At 38.4% G+C, this 24,380-nt stretch overlaps 1 protein-coding gene across 1 annotated transcript in view; it reads left to right on the top strand.

Annotated features, from left to right (window-relative positions):
• ZBTB11 (zinc finger and BTB domain containing 11) overlaps positions 1-15,778 on the top strand; it is a 33,290-nt gene extending 17,512 nt beyond the window's left edge. The window contains exons 4-11 of the mRNA XM_039222276.1: positions 4,055-4,896; positions 5,154-5,333; positions 8,152-8,397; positions 9,700-9,844; positions 10,642-10,759; positions 14,048-14,206; positions 14,323-14,498; positions 14,876-15,778. Coding sequence (XP_039078207.1) covers positions 4,055-4,896; positions 5,154-5,333; positions 8,152-8,397; positions 9,700-9,844; positions 10,642-10,759; positions 14,048-14,206; positions 14,323-14,498; positions 14,876-15,393 — 2,384 coding nt within the window. The 3' untranslated portion in view covers positions 15,394-15,778. The remainder of the gene's footprint in view (positions 1-4,054; positions 4,897-5,153; positions 5,334-8,151; positions 8,398-9,699; positions 9,845-10,641; positions 10,760-14,047; positions 14,207-14,322; positions 14,499-14,875) is intronic.
• Positions 15,779-24,380: the final 8,602 nt, after the last annotated feature.

Here is a 24,380-nt window from a genome sequence, read left to right as displayed (position 1 = left end):
TTGTCCTTCTCTGCCTGACTTATTTCGCTCAGCATAACACCCTCAAGGTCCATCCATGTTGCTACACATGGCCAGATTTCATTGTTTCTCATTGCCGTGTAGTATTCCATGGTATAGATAAACCACATCTTATTGATCCATTCATCTGTTGATGGACACTTAGGCTCTTTCCATGTTTTAGCTATTGTGGAGAGTGCCCCTGGATTTTGTTCTTAATCCAGTATGAGAATCTTTGACTTTTAACTGTCCTACATAGAAATTGTTAGACTTCCTGAACCCAGCAATTGAGAAAATTGTCTTTAGTCAGTTGAGAAAAAGTTTCAGCCAGTAACTTTTCAAAAATTGTTTCTGCCTCAATTCCTCTTTTCTCCTTTTCTGAAACTCCAGTTAGATAGACATTCTCATTTTATTTATTTAGTTTTTCAATGTTTTATTTATTTCTGAGAGAGAGAGAAACAGTGTGAGCAGGGGAGGGTCAGAGAGAGAGGGAGATACAGAAGCTGAAGCAGGCTCCAGGCTCTGAGCTAGCTGTCAGCACAGAGCCCGACATGGGGCTTGAACCCACAAACCATGTGATCATGATCTGAGCCGAAGTCGGACACTTAACCGACTGAGCCACTTAGGTGCCCTGACATTCTCATTTTCTATTCTGTGTCTCTTAATTTCTCTTATATATTTTCGTTATCTTCATGTACATTATTTTGGAAATTTTTAGCTCACCCACTCTTTAATTTGCTGTTAAATTCATTTATTGAACTTTTTTATTCCAGTCTCTTTTCTATTTTTATTTTTTAATTATTTTATTTATTTTTTTAAGTAAACTCTTTGTCCAACATGGGGCTTGAATTCACATACATGAGATCAGGAGTCACATGCTTTGCTGACTGAGCCAGCCAGGCATCCCTCTTTTCCATTTTTTAGAGGTTCTGTGTAGTTCCTTTTCAGGTGTCTCTTAGAGGACTTCTTACTATGACCTTTTGCTCTTTACTGTATGCCACACTTGACTTTTCTGTATGTGATCATAGCAACACTTAAAAACTTTGCTGGTTTGATTCATGCTGTTTGTTTCCACTAGCTCTTGTTCATAGTGCCTTGTTTGTAATTTAAAAATATATATATGTACACACTGAATTCATATTCTTCAGAACTTTGTGGGAAACTGAGTTTGGGGTTGAAAGCGTTTTCCGCAGAGGAAACATTTGGTTAAGATTCTGAGGGCATTACCAGTCTGGGACTGCTTTAAATTCTGAGCCTGAGGATTTTTTTGAGCACCAAAGTGCTATATATTCAACAAAAAATCCTACCAGATTAAGCCTGGTTTGAGGTCATGACTAATCAGGAAGGATTTCTTGCCTGTTTCACCCAGTGCTGGGGCACCAAGTATATTTAAAATAATACTTTAAAAAATTTTTATCTTCTATTTTTTTTTAAGTAATTGGGTCAAATTAGGGTATGTTAGTCTGCCATACTGTTGGATATGGAAGTCCCTGTCATAATTCTTCTATCTGTTGGTTCATATCTCTCCCATGAGCTTTCCTGGTGTAATATGAAATTGGCCCCTGTACTCAAAAGGCAGGTAGAGACCAAAGAAACAGGCCATTCCAGGTTGGTAGGTGGCCATTTTCACAAGCAGAGGGCACCTTATCTGAGGTGGCAGCAAGATGAATGGATCTGCGCACCTGCCCACTAAATCTTAAAAGTTTCTAAGAGGCTTTCACTGGGTCCAGTCACACATGCTGTGTAGATATTTTCAGTATCACATGACTATCCCAAGGTTATGTCCTTAGAGCATCCTCTGGGAGCAGGAAAGGCAAGTGACAGGGAAGAAGGCGAGGAGCCTTTGAGTGCCCAGAGTCCAGTTCACAGATCAAAGGGCAAACCTGTCTTTTTTATCACATTCCCTAATACTATCTATTACCAACCATTGTTGTCCATTTTTTTTCTTTTTTTAGTTTTTAATTTTGGCAACACAATATAAAATTTACCCTCTTAATGATTTTTTTAATGTTTATTTTTGAGAGGGAGAGAGAGCAAGCGTGAGCAGGGGAGGGGCAGAGAGACAGAACCCGAAGCAGGTTCTGTGCTGACAGCAGAGAGTGTGATGTGGGGCTCGAACTCAAAAACTCACGACCTGTGAGATCATGACCTGTGAGATCATGACCTGAGCTGAAGCTGGACATTTAACAAACTGAGCCAACCATGCCCCCCCGCCCCCCCCCCCCCAATGATTTTTAAGTATACAGTTCAGGAATGTTAACTGTGTTCACATTATTGTGTAATGGATCTCTGGAACTTTATTATCTTGCAAAATTGTTGACATTTTGGTTGAAATGTCTTGCAGAGTGTGTACATTGTATGTAAAAAGGCTAGGGGTAAGAACAAGATACTGAAATTATCTACCTATTCTCTCTTGACAAAATTATGAATGATTTTTATTTTTTTATTTTTCTTTGTGTTTTTGTATTTTATGGTAAACCTATGATTTGTGTCCTTGAAAAAATTGTGTTACATATTCAAACTGTTACGTGGAACAGTGTTAATTCTTTCATGGGATATTTTTCTTAGAACTTCAAATTTAGAAATTAAAAAGGTATAGTAAAAGATCAAAATGTGTTTTTTTTGTGGGTTTTCTTTCTTTCCTTTCTTTCTTTCTTTCTTTCTTTCTTTCTTTCTTTCTTTCTTTCTTTCCTTCTTTCTCTTTCTTAAATACTTACTCAAGCTTATTTAACTGCTCTTATAAATTGTAGCAGGATTAACATAGCTTCAGCCTATTTAATTACCAACTTTGCTAGGATGGCTGAATTATCCATATGATAATATTGATGTATATAGTGCCCTCAGTTTTCAACTGGACTGCTGATATATATCACAGTTTAAGGCTTCTCTTCCTTGTTCATCATTTATCTGCGTCAATAAAAGGACTACATTTTATGTACCTTGAGTCAAAACTGAGTGATACAGCAAATGTGGGCTTTTAAAAGGTTGCTCTTTATATTTTCATAAAAGATCTTTAAGCTAAATTATGATATGAGAAAAGCAAGGCAAAGAATAAGTGTATATTATATGCCAACTACTGTAAGAAGAAGGAATAAGATTTGCTTGATTGTATAAGGAAGCTCTGGAAAGCTATACAGAATCTTATTCATACTGATTATGGAGATGGAGTTGGACATAACACTTTTATTTTTGAATTATGAATATTAATAGCTTTTGTAAAATAGTGAATTGAGAACTTAGAAATAAACTGATCTCATTTTCTCACATAAAATAAAAATGTAATACTTCATGTGTATGGTAATTATTTCCTTCCTTAGGCCAGTAATACACAAACTATAGCCCACAGAGCAACCCTCCTTTCCCTTCCTTTTTGTAAATAAAGTATATTGGAACACAGCCATGTTCATTTGTGTATATGTTATCTGTGGCCGTACTTTTTCAGCTACGGTGGCAGAGTTGAGTAGTTGAGATACACATCTTATGGCCTGCAATAATTATTAACTGATTCTTTACAGAAAATTTTTGTAAAGAATTGACCCCTGTGTTAGATCTTATTTTTAAATTTTCAGCAGTAGAACCCTTTGTTCACAATCATTTTTATATGGACTTCTATTCTTAAAATATATGGTTATACTTACAGAAGTGAGGTTAGGGGACAGGTTGGTTGAACCCTGCCTACTCACCTGCCTCCCTCTCTTTTTTTACCCTCCATTCTCCAGCAGCTGTTTCTTGAGGGGAATTTGAGGAACCCCCGGGGTTCTAAGGAGTACAGTTTGAAAATGACTGCCTTACAACAACTCTTTGAGGTAGTAAGTCTGATATTATTTTCTATTTTAGGTATTGAGAGACTCGGCTCATAGAAGTGAGTTAGTCAAGGTTTATTAAGCAACCAGAACACAAAACAAATCTACAGAGTTTAATTGCAGAATAAATGGTCATATTTGCCTTTATATTCTGTTTTATATGATCATAATCATGTATTAATTGTTTTTCTAAGGTGTTTTAGTAGACATTTAACTTTTTTGTACCCCCCCCCCTTTTTTTTTGTTCCATGCAGGTTTTTGTAAGGCAAGCTTCCTTCCTTTATTGGAATTTGCCTATACTTCTGTGCTAAGTTTTGACTTCTGTAGCATGGCTGATGTAGCCATCTTGGCTCGTCATCTTTTCATGTCGGAAGTTTTAGAAATCTGTGAAAGTGTGCATAAGCTAATGGAAGAGAAGCAGCTAACAGTATATAAGAAGGGTGAAGTACAAACAGTTGCATCTACCCAGGACTTACCAGAACAAAATGGAGGCACCGTACCTCCTGTGGCTACCAGCGAGGGGACCGCAACAACATTACCTACTGAACTTGGGGATTGTGAGATTGTACTATTGGTGAATGGAGAATTGCCAGAAACTGAGCAGAATGGGGAGCTAGGACAGCACTCTGAACCCCAGGTTTCTTCAGAAGCTGAAGCCACTCTGTCACCTGCAGGCTGTATAACTGGTTCCCATCCTGAAATGGAGTCTGCTGATTTAGTAACAAAAAATGACGAGACAGTAGTAGAAACTTTAAACAGAGAAGATAGCGCAGCTTCTGATATTAATCCCAAACTTTCAAAAGAGAATGTGATCAGTAACTCTCCAGAAGACAGTAATATGGGAAATGACTCACCAACTGAAGATATCTGTGCTGAAGACATTCCAGAGCATATGCAGAACCTTACTCAGTCCTTAAAAGATCAGGAAAATCTGGTTGCGCTAACAGCAAAGCCCGACCTTAGCACTGATGATGAAACTTACAGAAGCAGGCTTCGGCAGCGTTCTGTTAATGAAGGGGGATATATCCGACTACACAAAGGAATAGAGAAAAAGCTACAGAAACGGAAAGCCATTCCCAAGTCAGCAGTTCAACAGGTATGATGAAGATTTGACCTTTGTAGTTTTAGCTTTAAGTCAAAAAGCATTTAAGTCCAGAGCATTGTATTCATGAACTTATACCTGTGGTGAAATTATTTTGGGAGGAAGGGCAGTAGGTGCAGGAAAGCAACTTAACATTTCAAGTACCAGTATTAATAAAATAATGTCAGTTTGAAATATTACCATATGACTCATGACTTTAAAAATCAAAATGACTGTATTTACTTAGATTGTGTTTTCTATCCCTTAATTAGGTAGCCCAGAAATTAGTTCAAAGAGGGAAAAAAATGAAACAGCCAAAAAGGGATACGAAAGAGAATACTGAAGAAGCAGCATCCCATAAATGTGGGGAATGTGGAATGGTTTTTCAGAGACGATATGCCCTTATAATGCATACACTGAAACACGAAAGAGCTAGAGATTACAAATGTCCGGTAAGTAATTGGAAAGCTGATTAAAGATGGCTCTAACTTCATGATAAATAGAGCCCAGTCTACTGCTTCATTGTTACTCTACTACTTGTATTCTGTTTCCCTGTGTCCCTTATATTGTTGTAAGAGTCATCTTTGATTTTGATGTGTCATTTCCTTAACAAAAAAACAAAACCAGCGACCTATCTTTGCTTCTTTCTGATGAGTAAAATTATCATTGAAAAAATAGAAGCTCAAGGGTGACTGGCTGTCTTAGTTGGTAAAGCATACGACTCTTGATCTCGGGGTTGTAAGCTTGAGCCTCACATCGTGGGTAGAGATTATTTGAAAATAAGTCAATAAACTTAAACAAAAATATAAGCTCATAGAAGAGTAAAGAGACAGGAGATAAACTACATTCTAGACCCTGATAAATGGAAGTAGTAACTAACTTAACAGATTTTAAAGGACTCATTCCAGGCTTTCAATGGGGAAAGCTAAGAATCCATCTGAATTGCATTACAGAACTACCAAATGCCTCAGGAGTTAGTGTCACTAGCTACTTTGAAAGCAGAAGTGAGTCTTGTTGCTAGAAAGTTTTGTAAGAAGTAATTAAGTCACAACCACTCCCTCAAAAAAAACCATGCCTATTCTGGGGAACACTGCATACAATGAATGTACTACACCCAAAAGAAGGAAAAGGAAAACCTTATATACTGAATATTGAAACCTTTCAAGTCCTCTGTGCCTTCTCAAGTCCCAGAATGTTAGCAGTCAGACCCTTAACCCAAAAGCAGAAAAGTTTCTCAGAGATGAGACATCCGAAGTGCAATAACAAAGGACCTGAAGGTAGTACTGACTACAGCCTGTGGTTGACAACTCACCGCCACCCCCACATACTTACATAGAAATTCCAATCAACTTTTTCACATTCTGAAATATGAGTTAGATAGTAGGGATCATCAGATTCAGGAATAAATATTTCAAGAAAAAAGGCAGCTTTGAAGAATCCACAAATATAAAAATATTAGAAAAATTGGGAAATAGACCAAATCTCTCAGAAATAATACAAAGACCAGTTTGAAAATGAAAGTGAAGGAATTTAGAGAATTGGTGTAGGATGTCTAATATGCAGATAACACCAAACAGAACACAGAGATCAGGAAATCGTTGGTGCAATAAAGAATATCAGACCTTAGAAGTTTCCTTATGGGGCCACCTGGGTGGCTCAGTCAGTGTGCAACTCTTGATTTTGCTCAAGTCAGGGTTGTGGGATTGAGTGCTCCACACTGAGAATGGGATCTACTTGGTATTCTTTCTCTCTCTCCCTCTCACCTGCTTGTGCTTGTGCGCTCTCTCCCTCTCCCTCTGCCCCTCTCTGCGGCTTGCTCTCTCTCTCTCTAAAATTTAAAAAAAATTTTTCCTTGTGAAAAATGGCACATTGCAGGCCCAGAACCATGGATGAAAATAAATCTATATCAAGATAAATTATGAAGTCTTCAAATTAAGGGACAAAGAAAAAATCTTGTAAATAACGATAGAGAAAACAGATGGTCAGACTCATAGAAAGGATAAAGGTCAGAAAGGCTTCAGGCTTTTCAGCAACATCGGCGGAAGCTGAAAGACAAAGGAAAGCATTATAATGTCTTTAAAATTCTAAAGGGCAATGATTTCTAACTTAAAATCTGTAACCAAACTATGAATTATTTATGATGGTAGAGTAAGAATATTTTCAGACATGCAAGGTCTCAAAGTTTTACCTCCCAAACTCCCTTTCTCAGGAAGCTATTTGCAGAGGTGTTCCACTAAAATGAGCAAGACTTGGGGAACCAGGAAACATGGGGTCCATTCTACAGAGTCCAAGCATAGCAAACAACCAGTCCAGGTTGGAACAGGACAGAATGGTTTGAAGGAGATCTCTTTCATAAGGTGATGTCTTTAAATCTCCCCCAGTAGATAATTGAGGGAAGGGTTTGGTGACGAATGATCCGTAAATACAAAGAGAAATAACCAAAACAGAAAACAAAAAAGAAGGGGAAGAGAATCATAGTATACACTATGGCCCAGCTGTAGTAGTAATTACATCATTGAAAAAATGTGAACATAGAAATCAAAACTAAAACATAGCTATATTGAGAAACTAAGGTAACAGGAAGGGTCTGCATATGTGTAGGGAGTGGAGAGGTGAAGGGAGAGATTCATCATCCATTATTCAAGTTACTTAGAGTTAGCAGGGTAAGCATTATGAGAGAGTTAAAAAAAAAAAAAAAAAAGCCAGAAATAGTAGAGCAAGAGACGAGTTTTATTTATTTAAAAAAATTAAATATTATAGATTGCAAATATATATAACTTTGATTTTTTTAAAAGAATGGACAGAATATTTCTTGAATCCCTAACAACTACAGGATAAAATCCAAGGATCATCAGAGTTTTTTCTTTCTAGTTTTCCAGCCGCTAGTTTTGCTCCACCTTACAACTTGTCGTACTCCTAATGATAGCATTCTTCTGTCTTTGTCGATTTCCTCTTGTTCCTTCTAGACAGACCTAGTCTCCTCTATGATGCCTTTCTCTCCTGCTTCAATTAATCTCTCTTCCTAAATACTTGACTCTTTCACATATAAATCCTGTTTCTTTGGTTAAATTATAAACCTCTCCAGAGTAGAGGCTGGGTCTTACCCCTTTCATCCTTATGTCTGACACCTAGTATATCATCTTTTATATACTTTGTTTTTATTGATTTGTATAATCGTAACAAAGAAATGGGAACTTGAAATAGGGGTCAAGTTTCACTTCACATTTGTTATGGAACTACATTTAGACAGAATTTTATTTTTTCTTTTAGTTGTGTAAAAAACAGTTTCAGTACAGTGCCTCCTTGCGAGCACATCTTATTCGACATACCAGAAAAGATGCACCCACTTCATCCTCTTCCAATTCCACGTCTAATGAGACATCAGGAACATCGTCGGAGAAGGGGAGAACCAAACGAGAATTTATATGTTCCATATGTGGAAGGACATTACCTAAGTTATATTCTCTTCGAATACACATGTTAAAGCATACAGGTGTAAAGCCACATGCGTGCCAGGTAAAGCCATGACATTTACTTTGTTGGATGAAGAAAATTTGAACTTAACTTGTGATGAGACTTGTTGATTCTGGAAGTCACCGTTACTCTTGTAAAATGTCACAGAGAATTCTATGACTTACTTTGTTGCCTGGTTTAAAGGCAGTTCCCAGTTGTGTTCTTTGATTTGCTATTTAATTTGTTGTAATTTGAAATTAATCCATTTAGGGTGTTCATGAAACTTACTAGGATTCAGTGGATGTCCTAGGTGAGAATAACCAGTTCATTATCCCATTCATCCCTTTAACCTTCACCAGGACCTACCTGGACTGGAAAGGAACCCATGGCTTAAACAAATCTTCTTAGCAAAAATCCTCCCTAAGCTTTGTGTTCTCTGGAGCTGAGGACTGGGACTATCTAAATGCCAAAATACAACTTCTAGGTAAAGAATCCTGTGATTAGCCAACTTGGGCTATTTGGAACAGTGAAAATTTTCCAATAGCCCCTGTAGCCTTGCATATAAGTATGACTTGTTTTTTTATTAATAAACAATTTTGCAAACCATGAGACTTTTTCCCCAATGAGATTTTTAATGTTTTTCTCTTTTTTAAAGCTTTTTATTATATGAGAATAGAATAGACTCTCATGTACCCTTTATCCAGCTTCAGTAGCTATGAACACATGATCAGCTGTGTTTTATGTACACTATCCCTCACTGCCCTACTTCCTCCTCCCCACATTTCTCTTAAAACCAAGTCCTAAGCATCATTTTACTCATAAATTTTAAAACTAAGTATTAATTGGGCCTCTGGTCTTGTAGTGTAGCACTACTCAAAATATGTGGTCCATTGAAGATAAGTACAGAAATAGTAGAATTTTAGAAACTGTCATGGCAGTTACATTGTTGTGACATTTTTATCATATTTAATGGAAAATGGATTGGGGAATGGAAAACTGGTTCCTCACCACAGAGAGTTTGAGAAGCACTGTTCTAGTTTGTGTTGTAAGAAGTTAGTATATTTTCTTGATTAAGCTGTCATGTCTCTTTTAATACTGTTTACTAGTCTCACAAGGACAGCATGAGGGTCTTTTGTATGGCTTTGACCTCCAATGGATATAAGAAAAGCAGTGGTATTTGTTCAGTACTGAGTCAGAGGATGGTTAGCCAGCTAATTTCCTTGACATTTGTTCAACTTTCAGGTTTTCGTTTTGTTTATAATTATTTTCTTTAAAATGGTGTATAGTCTCTCTAGCCTCATTGTTCAGAAACAGCCCTGATGTCTCTTTTCTGTTTTACTGGTATAAACACCTCTGCTACCTTAGGTCTGTGGCAAGACTTTCATCTATAAACATGGCCTAAAATTGCACCAGAGTCTCCATCAATCACAAAAGCAGTTCCAGTGTGAACTATGTGTTAAGTCATTTGTTACCAAACGGAGTCTGCAAGAACATATGAGTATTCACACAGGTAATGAGAAATTTGTATTAACTTAGTTACCCATTATATACTGTTAATTCACTGTTAATGATTATGCTGTATCTGTTTTAGAAATCATATTGATAGACTAATGGCTATGTGTGTGCAGTTTCTTTATTAAAGTAAGGCTAGAGGCTCCTGGGTGCCTCAGTCGGTTAAGCATCTGACTTTGGCTCAAGTCATGATCTTACAGTTCACAAGTTTGAGCCCCACATTGGGCTCTGTGCTGACAGCTCAGAGCCTAGAGCCTGCTTCGGATTCATATTCTCTCTCTCTCTCTCTCTCTCTCTCTCTCTCTCTCTGCCTCTCTGCCTCTCTGCCTCTCTCCCATTTGTGCCCTGTCTCATTCTCAAAAATAATGAGAATGAGAATAAGCCAAGAAGTATTCTTTAATCTAGTTGTAGAATTGTCTTATTGGTATAAAAAGAGTCATTGTTTCCCTCAGTGTAGCAAAATGTATACTCAGTACTGAATTATGTATCATTTAGATAATATAAAAGTAGCTAGTGAAGGGTAGATATCTGCTCTAGAACTTGTTCACCTCTGTACTATTATAATCCAGATGATTATGCAAGAGTGTCATTTTCTTTGGGGAGTGGTAGCTTTGCTAGTACTGTAGTTGAGAGGAAACAAATCTTGACTTGGCTTGTTGTTCTGAGAAGATGGCTGCCAAATGTTACAGCTTTTGTGTCCCTTTGACAAAGTAACTTCTGAAGTATAACAGAAGGTATTCTGTTGGAAGAGCACCTGATTGCTTGATTTGTGACTTGCTTTTTTATTTTTTATAGGAGAGTCCAAGTACCTTTGCTCAGTTTGTGGAAAGTCTTTTCACAGGGGCTCTGGCCTCAGCAAGCACCTAAAGAAACACCAGCCAAAGCCTGAAGTTCGAGGCTATCATTGTACTCAGTAAGTATTTAATACACAAACTGTTCCGTTTCCTTGTGTTTTTTAATAGGTTTATTTGAAAATTATTTTCGGGGGCGCCTGGGTGGCTCAGTCAGTTAAGTGTCCGACTTTGGTTTAGGTCATGATCTCACGGCTTGTGGGTTCGAGCCCCACATCAGGCTCTGTGCTGACGGCTAGCTCAGAGCCTGGAGTCTGCTTCAGATTCTGTGTCTCCCTCTCTCTCTGACCCTCCCCTGCTCACGCTGCCTCTGTCTCAGAAATAAATAAAACATTAAAAAAAAAAAAAAAAAGAAAGAAAAGAAAATTATTTTCAGAAGAAAATATTTGAGTTAACTGTAGTTGATGGTACTATTATGTAATTGAAATTTGATAAAGGAGTACAACTTAAACATACATATATCTGATGTGATGAATATATAACTAGATGGGAGGAATCCTTTCACAGTGGATATGTGTATCAAACCATTATATACATTTCAAATATCTTACAATTTTATACCTTGATAAACCTGAAAAAGAAATGTTTGAAGATAATATTGAATTGTTACTTATTTTTTATTTTAATCAGTCTTTTTTCTTTTTGCCTTGATACTGCTGTTTATGGCTTTTAAGTTTTATTTCGATATCATATACCATGTAAATCACTCACTTGAAACACTTTATTATTTACTATTTTTTAAAATATTTATTTATTTTTAAGAGAGAGAGAGACAGAGCATGAGTCGGGGAGGAGCAGAGAGAGAGAGGGAGGCACAGAGTCTGAAGCAGGCTCCAGGCTCTGAGCTGTTAGCACAGAGCTGAACACGAGGCTCGAACTCAGGAACTGTGTGATCATTACCTGAGCTGAAGTTGGATGCTTGACCAGCTGAGCCACCCAGGTGCCCCTCACTTGAAATACTTTAAAGACATTCTTCATGTGTACTGCCTGGACTTGGAGACTGTAGGAAGTAAGGGCCCCTAGTGCGAGCCAGAGATTTTTTTCCAGACAGTTCCTCTAAAGTGCTGAGCCATCTGCTAGTTTTTACTCTCTTCAGACTCTTTTCTTCTCTCTTTCTTTTTATTTTCCAAAGGCTCTTGAAATCGCTTTCATAATTGAGGTAAAACTCACGTAAAATTCATCATTTTAAAATGTACAATTCAGTAACTTTTAGTACATTTGGTACATTGTGCAGGCATCACCACTGTCTGATATTCCAGAATGCCTTCAACACTCAGCCAGGCAGTCACACTATATCTTGGCCTTCTCTTCTCTTCTCTTCTCTTGGCCTTCTACTTCTGTGCAGAGTAGGCCAGAGGTGAGGTTAGGACTTTCTCAGGTCTTTTCTAGGTATATATTGCCCTCGGCAAGGGTGTGGACTTATCAGTTTCACAGCCATCTTACTCCCCAGCCTTTTCTCCCAAGCTTTTGTTTCTGTATTGTTTGAACCAAATTGTTATACCTTGCCCCATGTGGTGGAAATGAATACATTTATCTCTATAAATGTTTTCAGTGGACTTCTTTCCCCCTCGTCCTCCGCTCTAAGACAGTTAGGCTAAGTATATGCAGGCTCTTTGAGGAGATCCTTGAGGGAGTCACCGGATAGGTCCAGAGAGACCAGCACAGTTCTCGGAGATGAAGTCCCTCTGGCACTGGGAGCCCATCCCGGGAATGCAGTCTTCATGGCTGCTGCTCAGCTGGGAGGCAGGGAAAAGAGCCAGGGGACTTCAGCTGCTGCAAAGCTCTCTTGCAAGATTTAATGATTGTTTTGGGGCGCCTGGGTGGCTTAGTCGGTTAAGCGTCCGACTTTCGCTTTGGTCATGATCTCGCTGTTCGTGGGTTCGAGCCCTGCGTCGGGCTCTGTGCTGTCTGTCAGCTCAGAGCCTGGAGCCTGTTTCAGTCTGTGACTCCCTCTCTCTCTGACCCTCCCCTGCTCACGCTGTCTCTCTCTCTCTCCTAGAAATAAATAAAACATTAAAAAAAAAAAAAAAGATTTAATGATTGTTTTAATTAAACGTTTGCCTGGCTGCTTTTAATCCGTTTCCAGATTATAATAAAATGGATTCTCATAGTTTTGGCCACTGCTTATGTGGAGCAGTGAGCTTGTGGTGTTCCCTACTCTGCCATATTTGCTTTTGTCACTTTAATAAGTCTTATAAAAAAACTGTTTTAGGGGTACCTGGGTGGCTCAGTTGGTTAAACATCTGACTGCAGCTCAGGTCATGAGCTCAGTTTCTGGGTTTGAGCCCCACATAGGGCTCTGTACTGAACAGCTCAGAGCCTGGAGCTTGCTTCAGATTCTGTGTCTCCCTCTCTGTTCCTCACCTGCTCGCACTCTTTCTGTCTCTCAAAAATAAAGACTTTTTAAAAATTAAAGATAAATGAAAAAATCATTTTATTATTAATAGATTTTTAGTTGCAAGTGAAAGAAAATCCTACCTAAACTGGCCTGAATGAAAGAAAGGTAAAATCTAGGGAGTCTGAATAGTTTAATGTAAACTTGATTCACACTCGTTAGCACTTGGTCTCCGAGGCTCTGTGGACATGGCAGTAGCAATGGTTTAAGCCTCACATCCTCTTAACTCCCAAATTATCAAGCTGCTTTTCTGGTAGTTCTATACAGGTTCTGAGTCATTTGATTATCCCTGGATCAGTAATTATGACCAAGGGAATACTGTGTTTTGATTGACTTAGGCCTGAGACAGTTGCTCCATCTTTATGGTCAAGGGTGAGACCTACTCCAAGCACATGGACAGAGAATGGGCAAAGGTAAAAGGGAGTTCGACGGGGGTTAGGGAGAGAAAGAAGATAAATGTCTTATATAATAGCCTTTGAGAACTCTGCATGGTTCTTTCTAAAATGTTTCTAGTACTAGAAACAAGTGAGCAAAGGGAAAAAGTCAACAACAGAATCTTAATTTTAGAAAACAAACCGATGGTTGCCAGAGGGGCCATGAGTGAGGACATGGGTTAAATAGATGATGGGGATTGAGGAGTGCAGTTGTTTCGATGAGCACCAGGTGTTGTATGGAAGTGTTGAATCACCATATAATACACCTAGTATCACATTGTAGGTTAACTTACTGGAATTTAAATAAAAACTTAAAAAAGTAAAACGTCTGTAGTAGATAAGAGCTAAAAGAACTTAAACCTTGAAGCCTTTGTTGCAAGATTGGAATAGTAGCACATTCTTATGTTTTAAATTGGTATCACTTTCTAAGAGTTCTAGAAACCCAAGAATATACTGAGTCTTGGAAATATGTTTTAAAAAATAATAAAGTGATCTGATCGAGTGCTTGAATTTTATTGCAGATGTGAAAAAAGTTTCTTTGAAGCTAGAGATCTTCGTCAGCACATGAACAAACATCTTGGTGTGAAGCCATTCCAGTGCCAATATTGTGATAAGTGCTATAGTTGGAAGAAGGATTGGTATTCCCATGTGAAGTCTCATTCTGTCACTGAGCCTTATAGGTAGGTAAATTTGAACAGGATCTGAACTTAATTGAGATGTATGTACGTGGTTGGATTAATTTTTTTGTATGCTGGTGCTTTGGAAAAAATAATTGAGGTTTCTCCCCCCATTATAGGTGTAATATATGTGGCAAAGAGTTTTATGAAAAAGCATTGTTCAGAAGGCACGTCAAGAAAGCTACCCATGGAAAAAAAGGAAGAGCGAAGCAGAACCTGGAACGGGTGTGTGAACAATGTGGAAGAAAATTCACTCAGCTAAGAGAGTATAGGAGACACATGAACAACCACGAAGGTAACTACATACTGTGTATATATTTAAGTAGAATAAAAAGCCACTCTAATAGTGATTCTCCCTTTGCCAGACTTCTTGCCTGTTACCTCACCTTCCTTGACAAGAGATGAATCTCATATTATGTAAGATTTATTAATTGATTGAGGTGATCGTGAACCTGGATGCCTAATTGTTGTGTATGTAGACAGCTTCCTTCCATAGTGAGCTTAATATTGTAGGTCAGCATTTTTATGCTGGCCTGAACTGTTTGAAGCTTCTGTTTTCCTTATCCTAAGATTATAGGATTGTTGGGAAGGTTAAATGAGACTGTGCATGGAACCAGAATTGCCTCTCGTTAACTTCTGTCTCTGGGAACACCTCTCTCTCTTTTTTAATAGGAGTTAAGCCATTTGAATGCTTAACGTGTGGAGTAGCTTGGGCTGATGCCCGATCTCTAAAACGCCACGTCAGAACACATACTGGCGAGCGGCCCTACGTCTGCCCTGTATGTAGCGAAGCCTACATAGACGCTCGAACCCTCCGGAAACATATGACTAAATTCCACAGAGATTATGTGCCTTGCAAAATTATGCTGGAAAAAGATACCCTTCAGTTTCATAACCAAGGAACTCAAGTGGAGCATGCTGTCAGTATCTTAACAGCAGACATGCAGGAACAAGAAAGCAGTGGTCCTCAAGAACTCGAGACGGTGGTCGTGACAGGAGAGACCATGGAAGCACTCGAAGCCGTTGCAGCTACGGAAGAGTGTCCCTCAGTGTCTACGCTTTCTGACCAAAGTATTATGCAAGTGGTTAATTACGTGCTGGCACAACAGCAAGGACAGAAGCTGTCTGAAGTTGCAGAAGCGATTCAAACTGTTGAAGTAGAGGTGGCACATATCTCAGAAGCAGAGTGAATATAGTCCTGGAGATAAAAAGAAGGGGCATCTCACTGTATATGGAACTCACGGAACAGTGTTTACAGTGCTGTGGGACTGTCTGCCTAGAGCCTGTATGTCAAGGCTCTGGGCTCTTGGGTGCGGTTTTAACATTTCTAAACGATTTGTCTGGCCGAAAGGTTCTGTTAAAAAGTCCAGTTACTGTAAAGAAATTGGAAACAAATCTACTTGATGGCATTGGTTTATCATGGTGTACTTTTTATGAATTGGTGTTTATAAAGGACTGTACTAAATTAAAAACTGTATAGTTTCACTTGCATTTTGACATTATTATATACTTTGAGTTTAAAAGGCTGCACTAGTCAGATTTTCTTCTCTTTTATTCTCAGAATAGGTTCTGTGATTTCATTTGCCCTGTTTATAGGTTTAAAAAAAATTCTAATATAAAGCATTTTAGTAGGATGCATAGGTATATTACATTTTTAAAATGCTTCAGATCTGTGATTCTTGACTTACTATTTATTTTAACCCCTTCTGTTTTAAAGCACTTAATGAATTACATGTTGTAATCAAGTTTGCACAGTATACTTATCTATATGAGGAGCCCTTAAATAAATAGCTGATTTTTAAAATGCATGAAATGCCTATTAAAGCCTTACTATATACTATCTCTTCAAGGCAAGTAAATTGACCATGAGCAAAGAACACTGTTATTAAACACTGTTGGTGGGAAATTTCTTCTTGATAACATGGGACAATAAATGAAAAAAAATCTCATTCTTTTGCTGAAAGAATGAACGAGTTAAAACTAGATTTGGTATGTTTGCAGCTTTTGTATCATGTTCAATTGTTCAATTTTGTTGAAAAACTGCAATTTAGAAGTAGGATAGCCATATAGACATCTAAAGCGGTCCAGAGGATACCACATAATTGTCGAGTTACTTCAGAATAGTGAAGTCTTCAGTTCAGCCCTCATTATAGTATACTACTCAAAGAAATTGATTATGGTCCACCAAATTATTGGAAGTAAATTATTTTTAAGTTACCTACAAGTCATATTAATTTGTGTATTTATTTTTAAATTCCCACTTCTAGAAACTATCCAATTTTCTGATTTTCACAATAACCCTAGGGAGAGGCCACATTCCTCTCCTGTGGGAAACTACCACTCAAACTACGATTGTCAAAAAGTATTAGCAGCTAATATAAGGTAAAATGAAGATAAGCAAATCACATGTAAATCATTCCTAAAGCACAAGAAAAGAATGTGCCTTGATGTACATATATTATTAGGAAACTTATTCCAGTTTACTTTAAAAATAGCTTAAAAGATAAAGAATAAATGTGATGCCATGCATGCATTATACCTGCATATGTAATATTTGCATTTGCAATTTTCCCATTGTTTCTCTAGCTGTGTGGCTGACTTTGAATTTTAAGTGAATTGACATACAGTCTATAACTTTATAATGGCTGCTTGTTTATCGTATTTTTCAGTTAGTGAAAATGTATTTCAACCTGACTAAAATTTGGAATTGTGTCTTTTATGTTCCATCTTCACTGTTGTTATTAGATTTAGTTAATTGTATAAGTCCATTGATGTATGTCAAAAATATGTAAATAAAAGATGTAGAATCTTGTTTAAAAGCATAAGCTTTGGAGTTGAGCTTGTCACTATTTTCAAATCATAAATCAGTGACTGATAATTGATAGGTTGTTAAAGTTAATCCATTTTTAAAGGGAAGGGGAGTTGAATACATTAAAAAAAAACATTGGACGTTAAACCATAATCATACTAAAAGTTACTCTTAGGCATAATTTTACCACAAAATGATTAACTGCCAACTTTGACAGAACTGAGTTTTTTATTGTTTTTTCACTGAAGATGTAGTTCTTAACTGGTCCCAGGGTTTTGTTTTTGTTTTTTTCTTAAAGTAGGCTCCACGCCCAACATGGGGTTTGAAATCCTGACCCTGAGATCAAGAGTCACATGCTCTGCTGACCGAGCCAGCCTGGTGCCCTGTTGTCTCAGTTTTGTGTGGAATTCCTTTTTCCATTTTCTGTAGACCTAAATCCTGTCAAAAGCCAACCCCTCCGAAACTGCCAATCCTGTCTGTCACAAGGCTGCTGCAAGTTTAACGGTTTCTTCTTTGGGGACCCTAGGACATTGCCTTTCTTACGAATTTAGCACTATGATTTTCAAAGGAGTTTGTTACATTTTATCAAGTGGAGAGTTTCAGGGATTTTAATCTCTTCCCAGCTCTGGAAACCAAACCAAATCATGTTGTTTCTTTATATATTCTCCCCTGTTTACTCTTTATTTCCAAAAGTTTTATCTCCACCCTCAATACCTCTTTCGTTCTCCCCATCTTAGTCTCCCTTTCTCATAACCGTGGTGTTCCTCAACCTGATCTTTAACTGTTCTTACTAAATTATATATTCATTTAAAAAATTTCTGGGGGCACCTGGGTGGCTCAGTCAGTTAAGCATCTTTTTTAAAGTTTATTTTGAGAGAGCGAGCAAGTGGGGTAGGGACACGCAGAGAGAATCTCAAGCAGGCTCCATACTGTTAGTGCAGAGCCCTAGGCAGAGCTTGAATTCACAAACCATGAGATCATGACCTGAGCCAAAATAAAGAGTTGGACACCTAACCCACTGAGCCACCCAGGCACCCCTAAGTGTCCGACTCCTGAGCTTGGTTCAGCTTATGATCTCATGGTTTGTGGGTTCTAGCTCTGCATTGGGCTCTGCACTGACAACATGGAGCCTGCCTGAGATTCCCTCTGCCCCTCCTCTTTCTCTAAATAAACTTAAAAATATATATATATATTTCTGGGTGCCTGGCTGGCTCAGCAAGTAGAGCATGCACCTCTTGATTTCAGGGTCATGATTTCAAGCCCTATGTTGGGCATGGAATCTACTTTAAAAAAATAAAGACCAAAGGGCACCCACCTGTTGATTTTGGCTCAGGCCAAGGTCCCAGGATCATGAGATGGAGTCCTACATCAGGTTCCATGCTCAGCTCTGCCCCTCTCCCCTGCTCAATCTCTTTCTATCAAATAATAAGTAATAATAATAGAGATTGAAAAAATTAATGTTTATTTGAGAGAGCATGAGCGGGAAGGGGCAGAGAGAATCCCAAACTGGGTCTGCACTGTCAGCTCAATCTTATGAACATGAGATCATAACCTGAGATGAAATCAAGAGTCAGATGCTTAGCCAACTGAGCCACCCGGGCACCCCTAAAATTATATTTCTTATACTAGCATTTACAGTTGTTTCTTCATAGGTGTTTATTCCTGCTTTCCCTTTTCCATTCATCTTATCTTGCTAGTTGGATGTATTATGTTCATTTTAAATTCTTACTGTGTTCTGTGTGCGCTGCAAAAAAAACAAAACAACAACAACAAAAAAAACGTGTATATACCACAACTTCACATTCTACCATTGATGGGATGTTTGGGTTATTTTCAGTTGGGGGTTATCCTGAAAAATGCTGTAAGGACCATATTTATTTCCTTGGTGTTTATGGGCATGCATTTCTGTTGGGTACATGACTTACAGTAGAATCTGAGATACTTGGATTTGTGAACCAAAATATTTTCCAAAGAGATTATGCCAGTTACACTCCCCAGTGGTGGCTGCTCTGCATCCTGGCTTTCCTTACTGTGTACCATTACGACATGTATGTGCTTCGTATCCCATGTTGTTTTAATTTACACTGCCCAGATGACTAATAAAGCTGAACATCATTTCATATATTTGCAGCCCATTTACATATCCTTTTTGTAACGTCATTAGACATCCTGCCCATTTTTTAGATTGTCTTTTTTCTCTTTCTGAAAACAAACCATTTGTTACTGTTTTGCAATTGCCATCTCCCATTTTAGAGCTTATCTTTTCATTCTTTTTTTTTATTTTTTTAATGCTTTTAATTTATTTATGAGGGTCAGAGAGAGAGCGTGAGCAGGGGAGGGTCAGAGAGAGAGACGCACACAGAATGTGAAACAGGCTCCAGGCTCTGAGCCAGCTGTCAGCACAGAACCCAACACGTGGCTCGAACCCACGAACCATGAGATCATGACCCGAGCCGAAGTCGGATGCTCAACCAACTGAGCCGCTCAGGCACCCCTTCATTCTCTTAATGGTATCTTTTGATGAATGTAAGTCTTTAATTTTAATGTAGCCCCAATTTATAAATTTGTGCCCTTTTACAAAATCTTTCCCTGCCCAAAGATTATAATATTTTCCAATCTTATCTTTTAAAAGCTTTCTACTTTTGCCTTTTATATTTAGATCTATAATCCGTCTGAAATAGAGGTAGGTGTCAAGCTTTTTTATATGTAAAGATTTCCAGTTATGCATACAATTTTCTGAATACACTGATTTTTTCCATTGTTCAGCAATGCCATCTTATAAATCAAAGGTACATGCATATGTAGATTTTTTTCTGGAATCTGTTCTGCCTCTGCTTTATTTCTATATTATTTCACCAATTCCTTGCAATATCAAATTGCAACAACACTAAATCCTTACAGTAATTAAGACCACACTGTCTTAGTTTCTTAATTATTGTGGATTTATAATAATTTTGATATCTAATATAATAAATCTTCCCATTTTGTTCTTCAGATTGTCTTGTATGCTCTTTCCCTGTAAAATCTATAATGAATGTACCAATTTCTGTAATAAAATCCTGTTGGGATTTTGACTGGAATTGCATTGAATTTACAGAGATCAGTTTGGAGGGAATTGATATATTTATAATTGAATTTTCATTTCATGAACATATTTCTTCACTTATGTAAGTCATCTTTAATATCTCTCAAAATGTTTTACAGTTGGTGTAAACAGATATATTTATACAATTGTGAATGCTATTTTTTATTTTTCAGTTTGTTGGCATATAAATATACAAAACACTTTTGTATATTAAGGGAACTTTCATCTGATAAATGCTGTCTACAAACTACAGCAAACCATTCCAAAAGATGAAATGGTTAAAATTTTCTGATATTGGAAATAAGACCTTTTATCCAACAACCTTTCTAAATTCCCTTATTAATTTCAATAGTTTTGACTGTCTCAATATCCAATTAGGTTATCTGCAAATAAGTTTTATATCCCCTATTCCAATTCTAGCTTGCCTTACTGATCTCTATAGGACTTCTAATGCAATGTTAAGTAGATGTGATAATTGGCATCCTTATCTCTTCCCATCTCAGAGTGGAAATCTGAGATTAACATGGTGAGGTAGATACCTTCAGAATGGGGGCTTATTGCCAGAAAAACTGACTATGTGATTAGAATTAGAACTTTTAGCCCCACCCCCCAACCTCCAGAAGAGAGGAGAAGGCCTCCAGCTATTAACTGATTTTTTCTTTAAGATTTTTAAAAATACTTATTTTACAGAGAGAGAATGCGAGCAGGGGGAGGGGCAGAGAGAGAGGGACAGAGGGTCTGAAGTGGGTTCTGTACTGACTGCAGAGAGCCCAATCAATGCAGGGCTTGAACTCACAAATGGTGAGATTATGACCTGAGCCGAAGTCAGCTGCCTATTAACTGACTGAGCCACGCAGGAGCCTTGATCATTCTTTAAAAATGTTTATTTTCAGGGGCGCCTGGGTGGCTCTGTCGGTTAAGCGTCCAACTTCAGCTCAGGTCATGATCTCACGGTTCATGGGTTCGACCCCCACGTTGGGCTCTGTGCTGACAGCTCAGAGCCTGAAGCCTGCTTCAGATTCTGTATCTCCCTCTCTCTGACCTTCCCCTGCTCATGCTGTCTCTCTCTCAAAAACAAATATTTTTTTAAAAAATGTTTATTTTCAGACAGCAAGCACGAGCAGGGGAGGGGCAACAGACAGGAGAAGAGAATCCCAAACAGGCTGCGTGCTGTCAGTGCAGATTCCCATGTGGGGCTCGATCTTAAGAACCATGAGATCATGACCAGAGCAAAAATCAAGAGTGGGTCATTTAACTGACTGAGCCACCCTTTAATTCATTAATGTAATTAACCATGCTCATGTAATGTAACCTCAACAAAGCTTAAAGAGGCTCAGAGAGCTTCCTGGTTGCTGCACATACTGATGGACTAGTTAAGTGTCACATCCCAACTCCACAGGAATAGAAGGTCCTGTGCTTCCCTCCAGACTTCGCCCTATAGGTCTCTTCCACATGGCTGTCCCCGAGTTGTATCCTTTATAATCAAACTATAATTTTAACTATAGCACTTTTAGTGAGTTCTTTGAGTTGTTCTAGCAAATTATCAAAGAGGAGCTGCATAGAAGCCGCCGAATTTGTAGTCAGCTGGGCAGGAGAGTGGGTGGTTTCAAGATATCCAAGACTTGCAGCTGGCATCTGAGGTGGGTGCAGTCCTGTGCAACTGAGCCTTAACTTGTGGGGTCTGTGCTAACTCTGGAATTGTATATAAAAGTCTGTGGTATGTGAACTAAGGACAACTCCTTTCCCAGCCATCTGAGCTCAGTGAGGTAAAGACACCACTCGAGACTGCTGCCTCCAAGATTACAGGACTCCTCCCACCAGCTTCCAGTTGGAGGGCTATCTTCCTGGGAGGATCAGGACATCAGGCTTTGACATCCTGCCCCCAGCTATCTGGTACTGAGATAAGGCCTGGTATGTGTAGTTGAGAACCGGCGGCTCCCTTCTTCCACCCAGCCACCACTGTGGAACAAAGGTTCCACCTTGGGCAAAGTGAGCTGAGAAGGTTGAAGCTCTGACCACTGTTGTCTCTGTTCATGAGGTGGTGGTGGTGATTGCATTACTTAACAAACTTCCATAGATTTTTTTTTTTACGAGATGTCCTTCATTTGCTGTTCGGCCACTTCCAGAGGCTTTAAATGGTTGCTTTTATTTCTATTTCTACAATTTTCATTGGTTTCACTGGGAAGCATGTTAGTACAACCCCTCATCTGTCATACAAGAAGTTGATTCTCCTCCAAATCATTTTCAATATTTTAGGGGCACCTGGGTGGTTCAGTTGGTTAAGGTCATGAGATCAAGCCCCATATCAAGCTCTTTGCTGACAGTACAGAGCCTGCTTGGGATCCTCTCTCCTCTCTCCTTCTGCCCCTCCCCCACTTGCTCGTACATGCTCTCCCTCTCAAAAGAAATAAACAGTAAAAGTGTTTTCAAATTATTATCAATATTTCTGTTCTTTTCAGATGCACATGTAACATTCTTCAGGATGGATCACATGTTAGGCCATAAGATTCAGTAATTTAAGAGTATCAAGTAATTTTCTAACCACAACTGTATGAAACTAGAAATCAACTACAAGAAAAAAAATAGAAAAATCATAAACATATGGATACTAAACAATATGTTACTAAATGGTACATGGGACAACAGAGAAATCAAAGTAGAAATCAAAAAATACATGGAAAATGGGGCGCCTGGGTGGCTTAGTCGGTTAAGCGTCCGACTTTCGCTTAGGTCATGATCTCGTGGTTTGTGGGTTCGAGCCCCGCGTCGGGCTCTGTGCTGACTGCCAGCTCAGAGCCTGGAGCCTGTTTCAGTCTGTGATTCCCTCTCTCTCTGACCCTCCCCTGCTCACGCTGTCTCTCTCTCTCTCTCCTATAAATAAATAAAACATTAAAAAATTTAAAAAAAAAAAAAATACATGGAAAAAAATGAGAGTGTAAATACAATACTCCAAAAATCCTTGGGATGCAGTAAAAGCAGTTTTAGGAGGAAAGTTTATAGCAATACAGACCTACTCTCAAGAAATAAGAAAAATCTGGGGCACCTGGGTGGCTCAGTTGGTTGAGCATCTGACTTCAGCTCTGGTCATAATCTCAGTTTGTGAGTTTGAGCCCCGTATCAGGTTTTGTGCTGACAGCACAGAGCTTGCTTCAGATTCTGTCTCCCTCTCTCTCTGCCCCTTCCTGCTCCTGCCTGCTCTCTAAGATAAATATGTAAATATTAAAAAGCATTAAGAAAAATCTTAAACCATCTAACCTTAACACCTAAAGGAACTAGAAAAAGAAATACAAAACCCAAAGTTAGTAGGAGGAAAATAATAAGGGTTAGAGAAGAAATAGATGAAGTAGAGACTAAACATAAAGGTCAATGAAGCCAAGAGCTGGCTCTTTCAAAAGATAAACAAAATTATAATCCTTTAGGCAGAATCATCAATAAAGAGGACTCCAATAAATAAAATAAAAAATGAGGGGTGCCTGGCTGCCTCAGTTGATGGAGTATATGACTTTTGATCTCATTTTCATGAGTTCAAGCCCCATGATAGGTATGGAGCCTGCTTAAAAATAAATAAAATCAGAAATGAAAGAGGAAAAAAATATTCGGAGGAATATGAAGGATTATAAGAGAATAATAAGAACAACTGTATACTACAAACTGGATATCCTAGAAAAATAGATAAATTCCTAGAAACATATTCTCCCAGGGGTGCCTGGGTGGCTTAGTCGGTTAAGTGTCTGACTTCGGCTTAGCTCATGATCTCACAGTTTGTGGGTTCGAGCCCCGTGTCGGGCTCTGTGCTGACAGCTGGCTCAGAGCCTGGAGCCTGCTTCAGATTCTGTAACTCCCTCTCTCTCTGACCCTCCCCTACTCATGCTGTCTCTCTCATAAAAAAATAAATGTATTATTTATTTAACTTTATTTATTTTACATAAAGTTAAAAAATCTGTTATTTTTTTATTAAAAATTTTTAAATTTATTTTTGAGAGTGAGCAAACTGGGGAGGGGCAGAGAGAGAGGGAAACACAGAATCCAAAGCAGGACCCAGGCTCTGAGCTGTCAGCACAGAGCTTGATGCAGGGCTTGAACTCTCGAGCTGTGAGATCATGACCTGAGCCGAAGTCAGAAGCTTAACTTACTGAGCCACCCAGGTACTCCTTAATCTGTTTTGTTTCTATATACCAATAATGAAGTGACAGAAAAAGAAATTTAAAAAATATTCTCATTTGCAATTGCAACAAAAATATCTAGAAATAAATTTAACCAAGAAGGTAAAAGGCCTATACTCT

This window comes from Hyaena hyaena, unplaced genomic scaffold, assembly GCF_003009895.1.
Source record: "Hyaena hyaena isolate Hyena2069 unplaced genomic scaffold, ASM300989v1 scaffold_1095, whole genome shotgun sequence".
In the NCBI taxonomy this organism is placed as follows: domain Eukaryota; kingdom Metazoa; phylum Chordata; class Mammalia; order Carnivora; family Hyaenidae; genus Hyaena; species Hyaena hyaena.
This window is presented reverse-complemented; position numbering and strand designations above follow the sequence as displayed.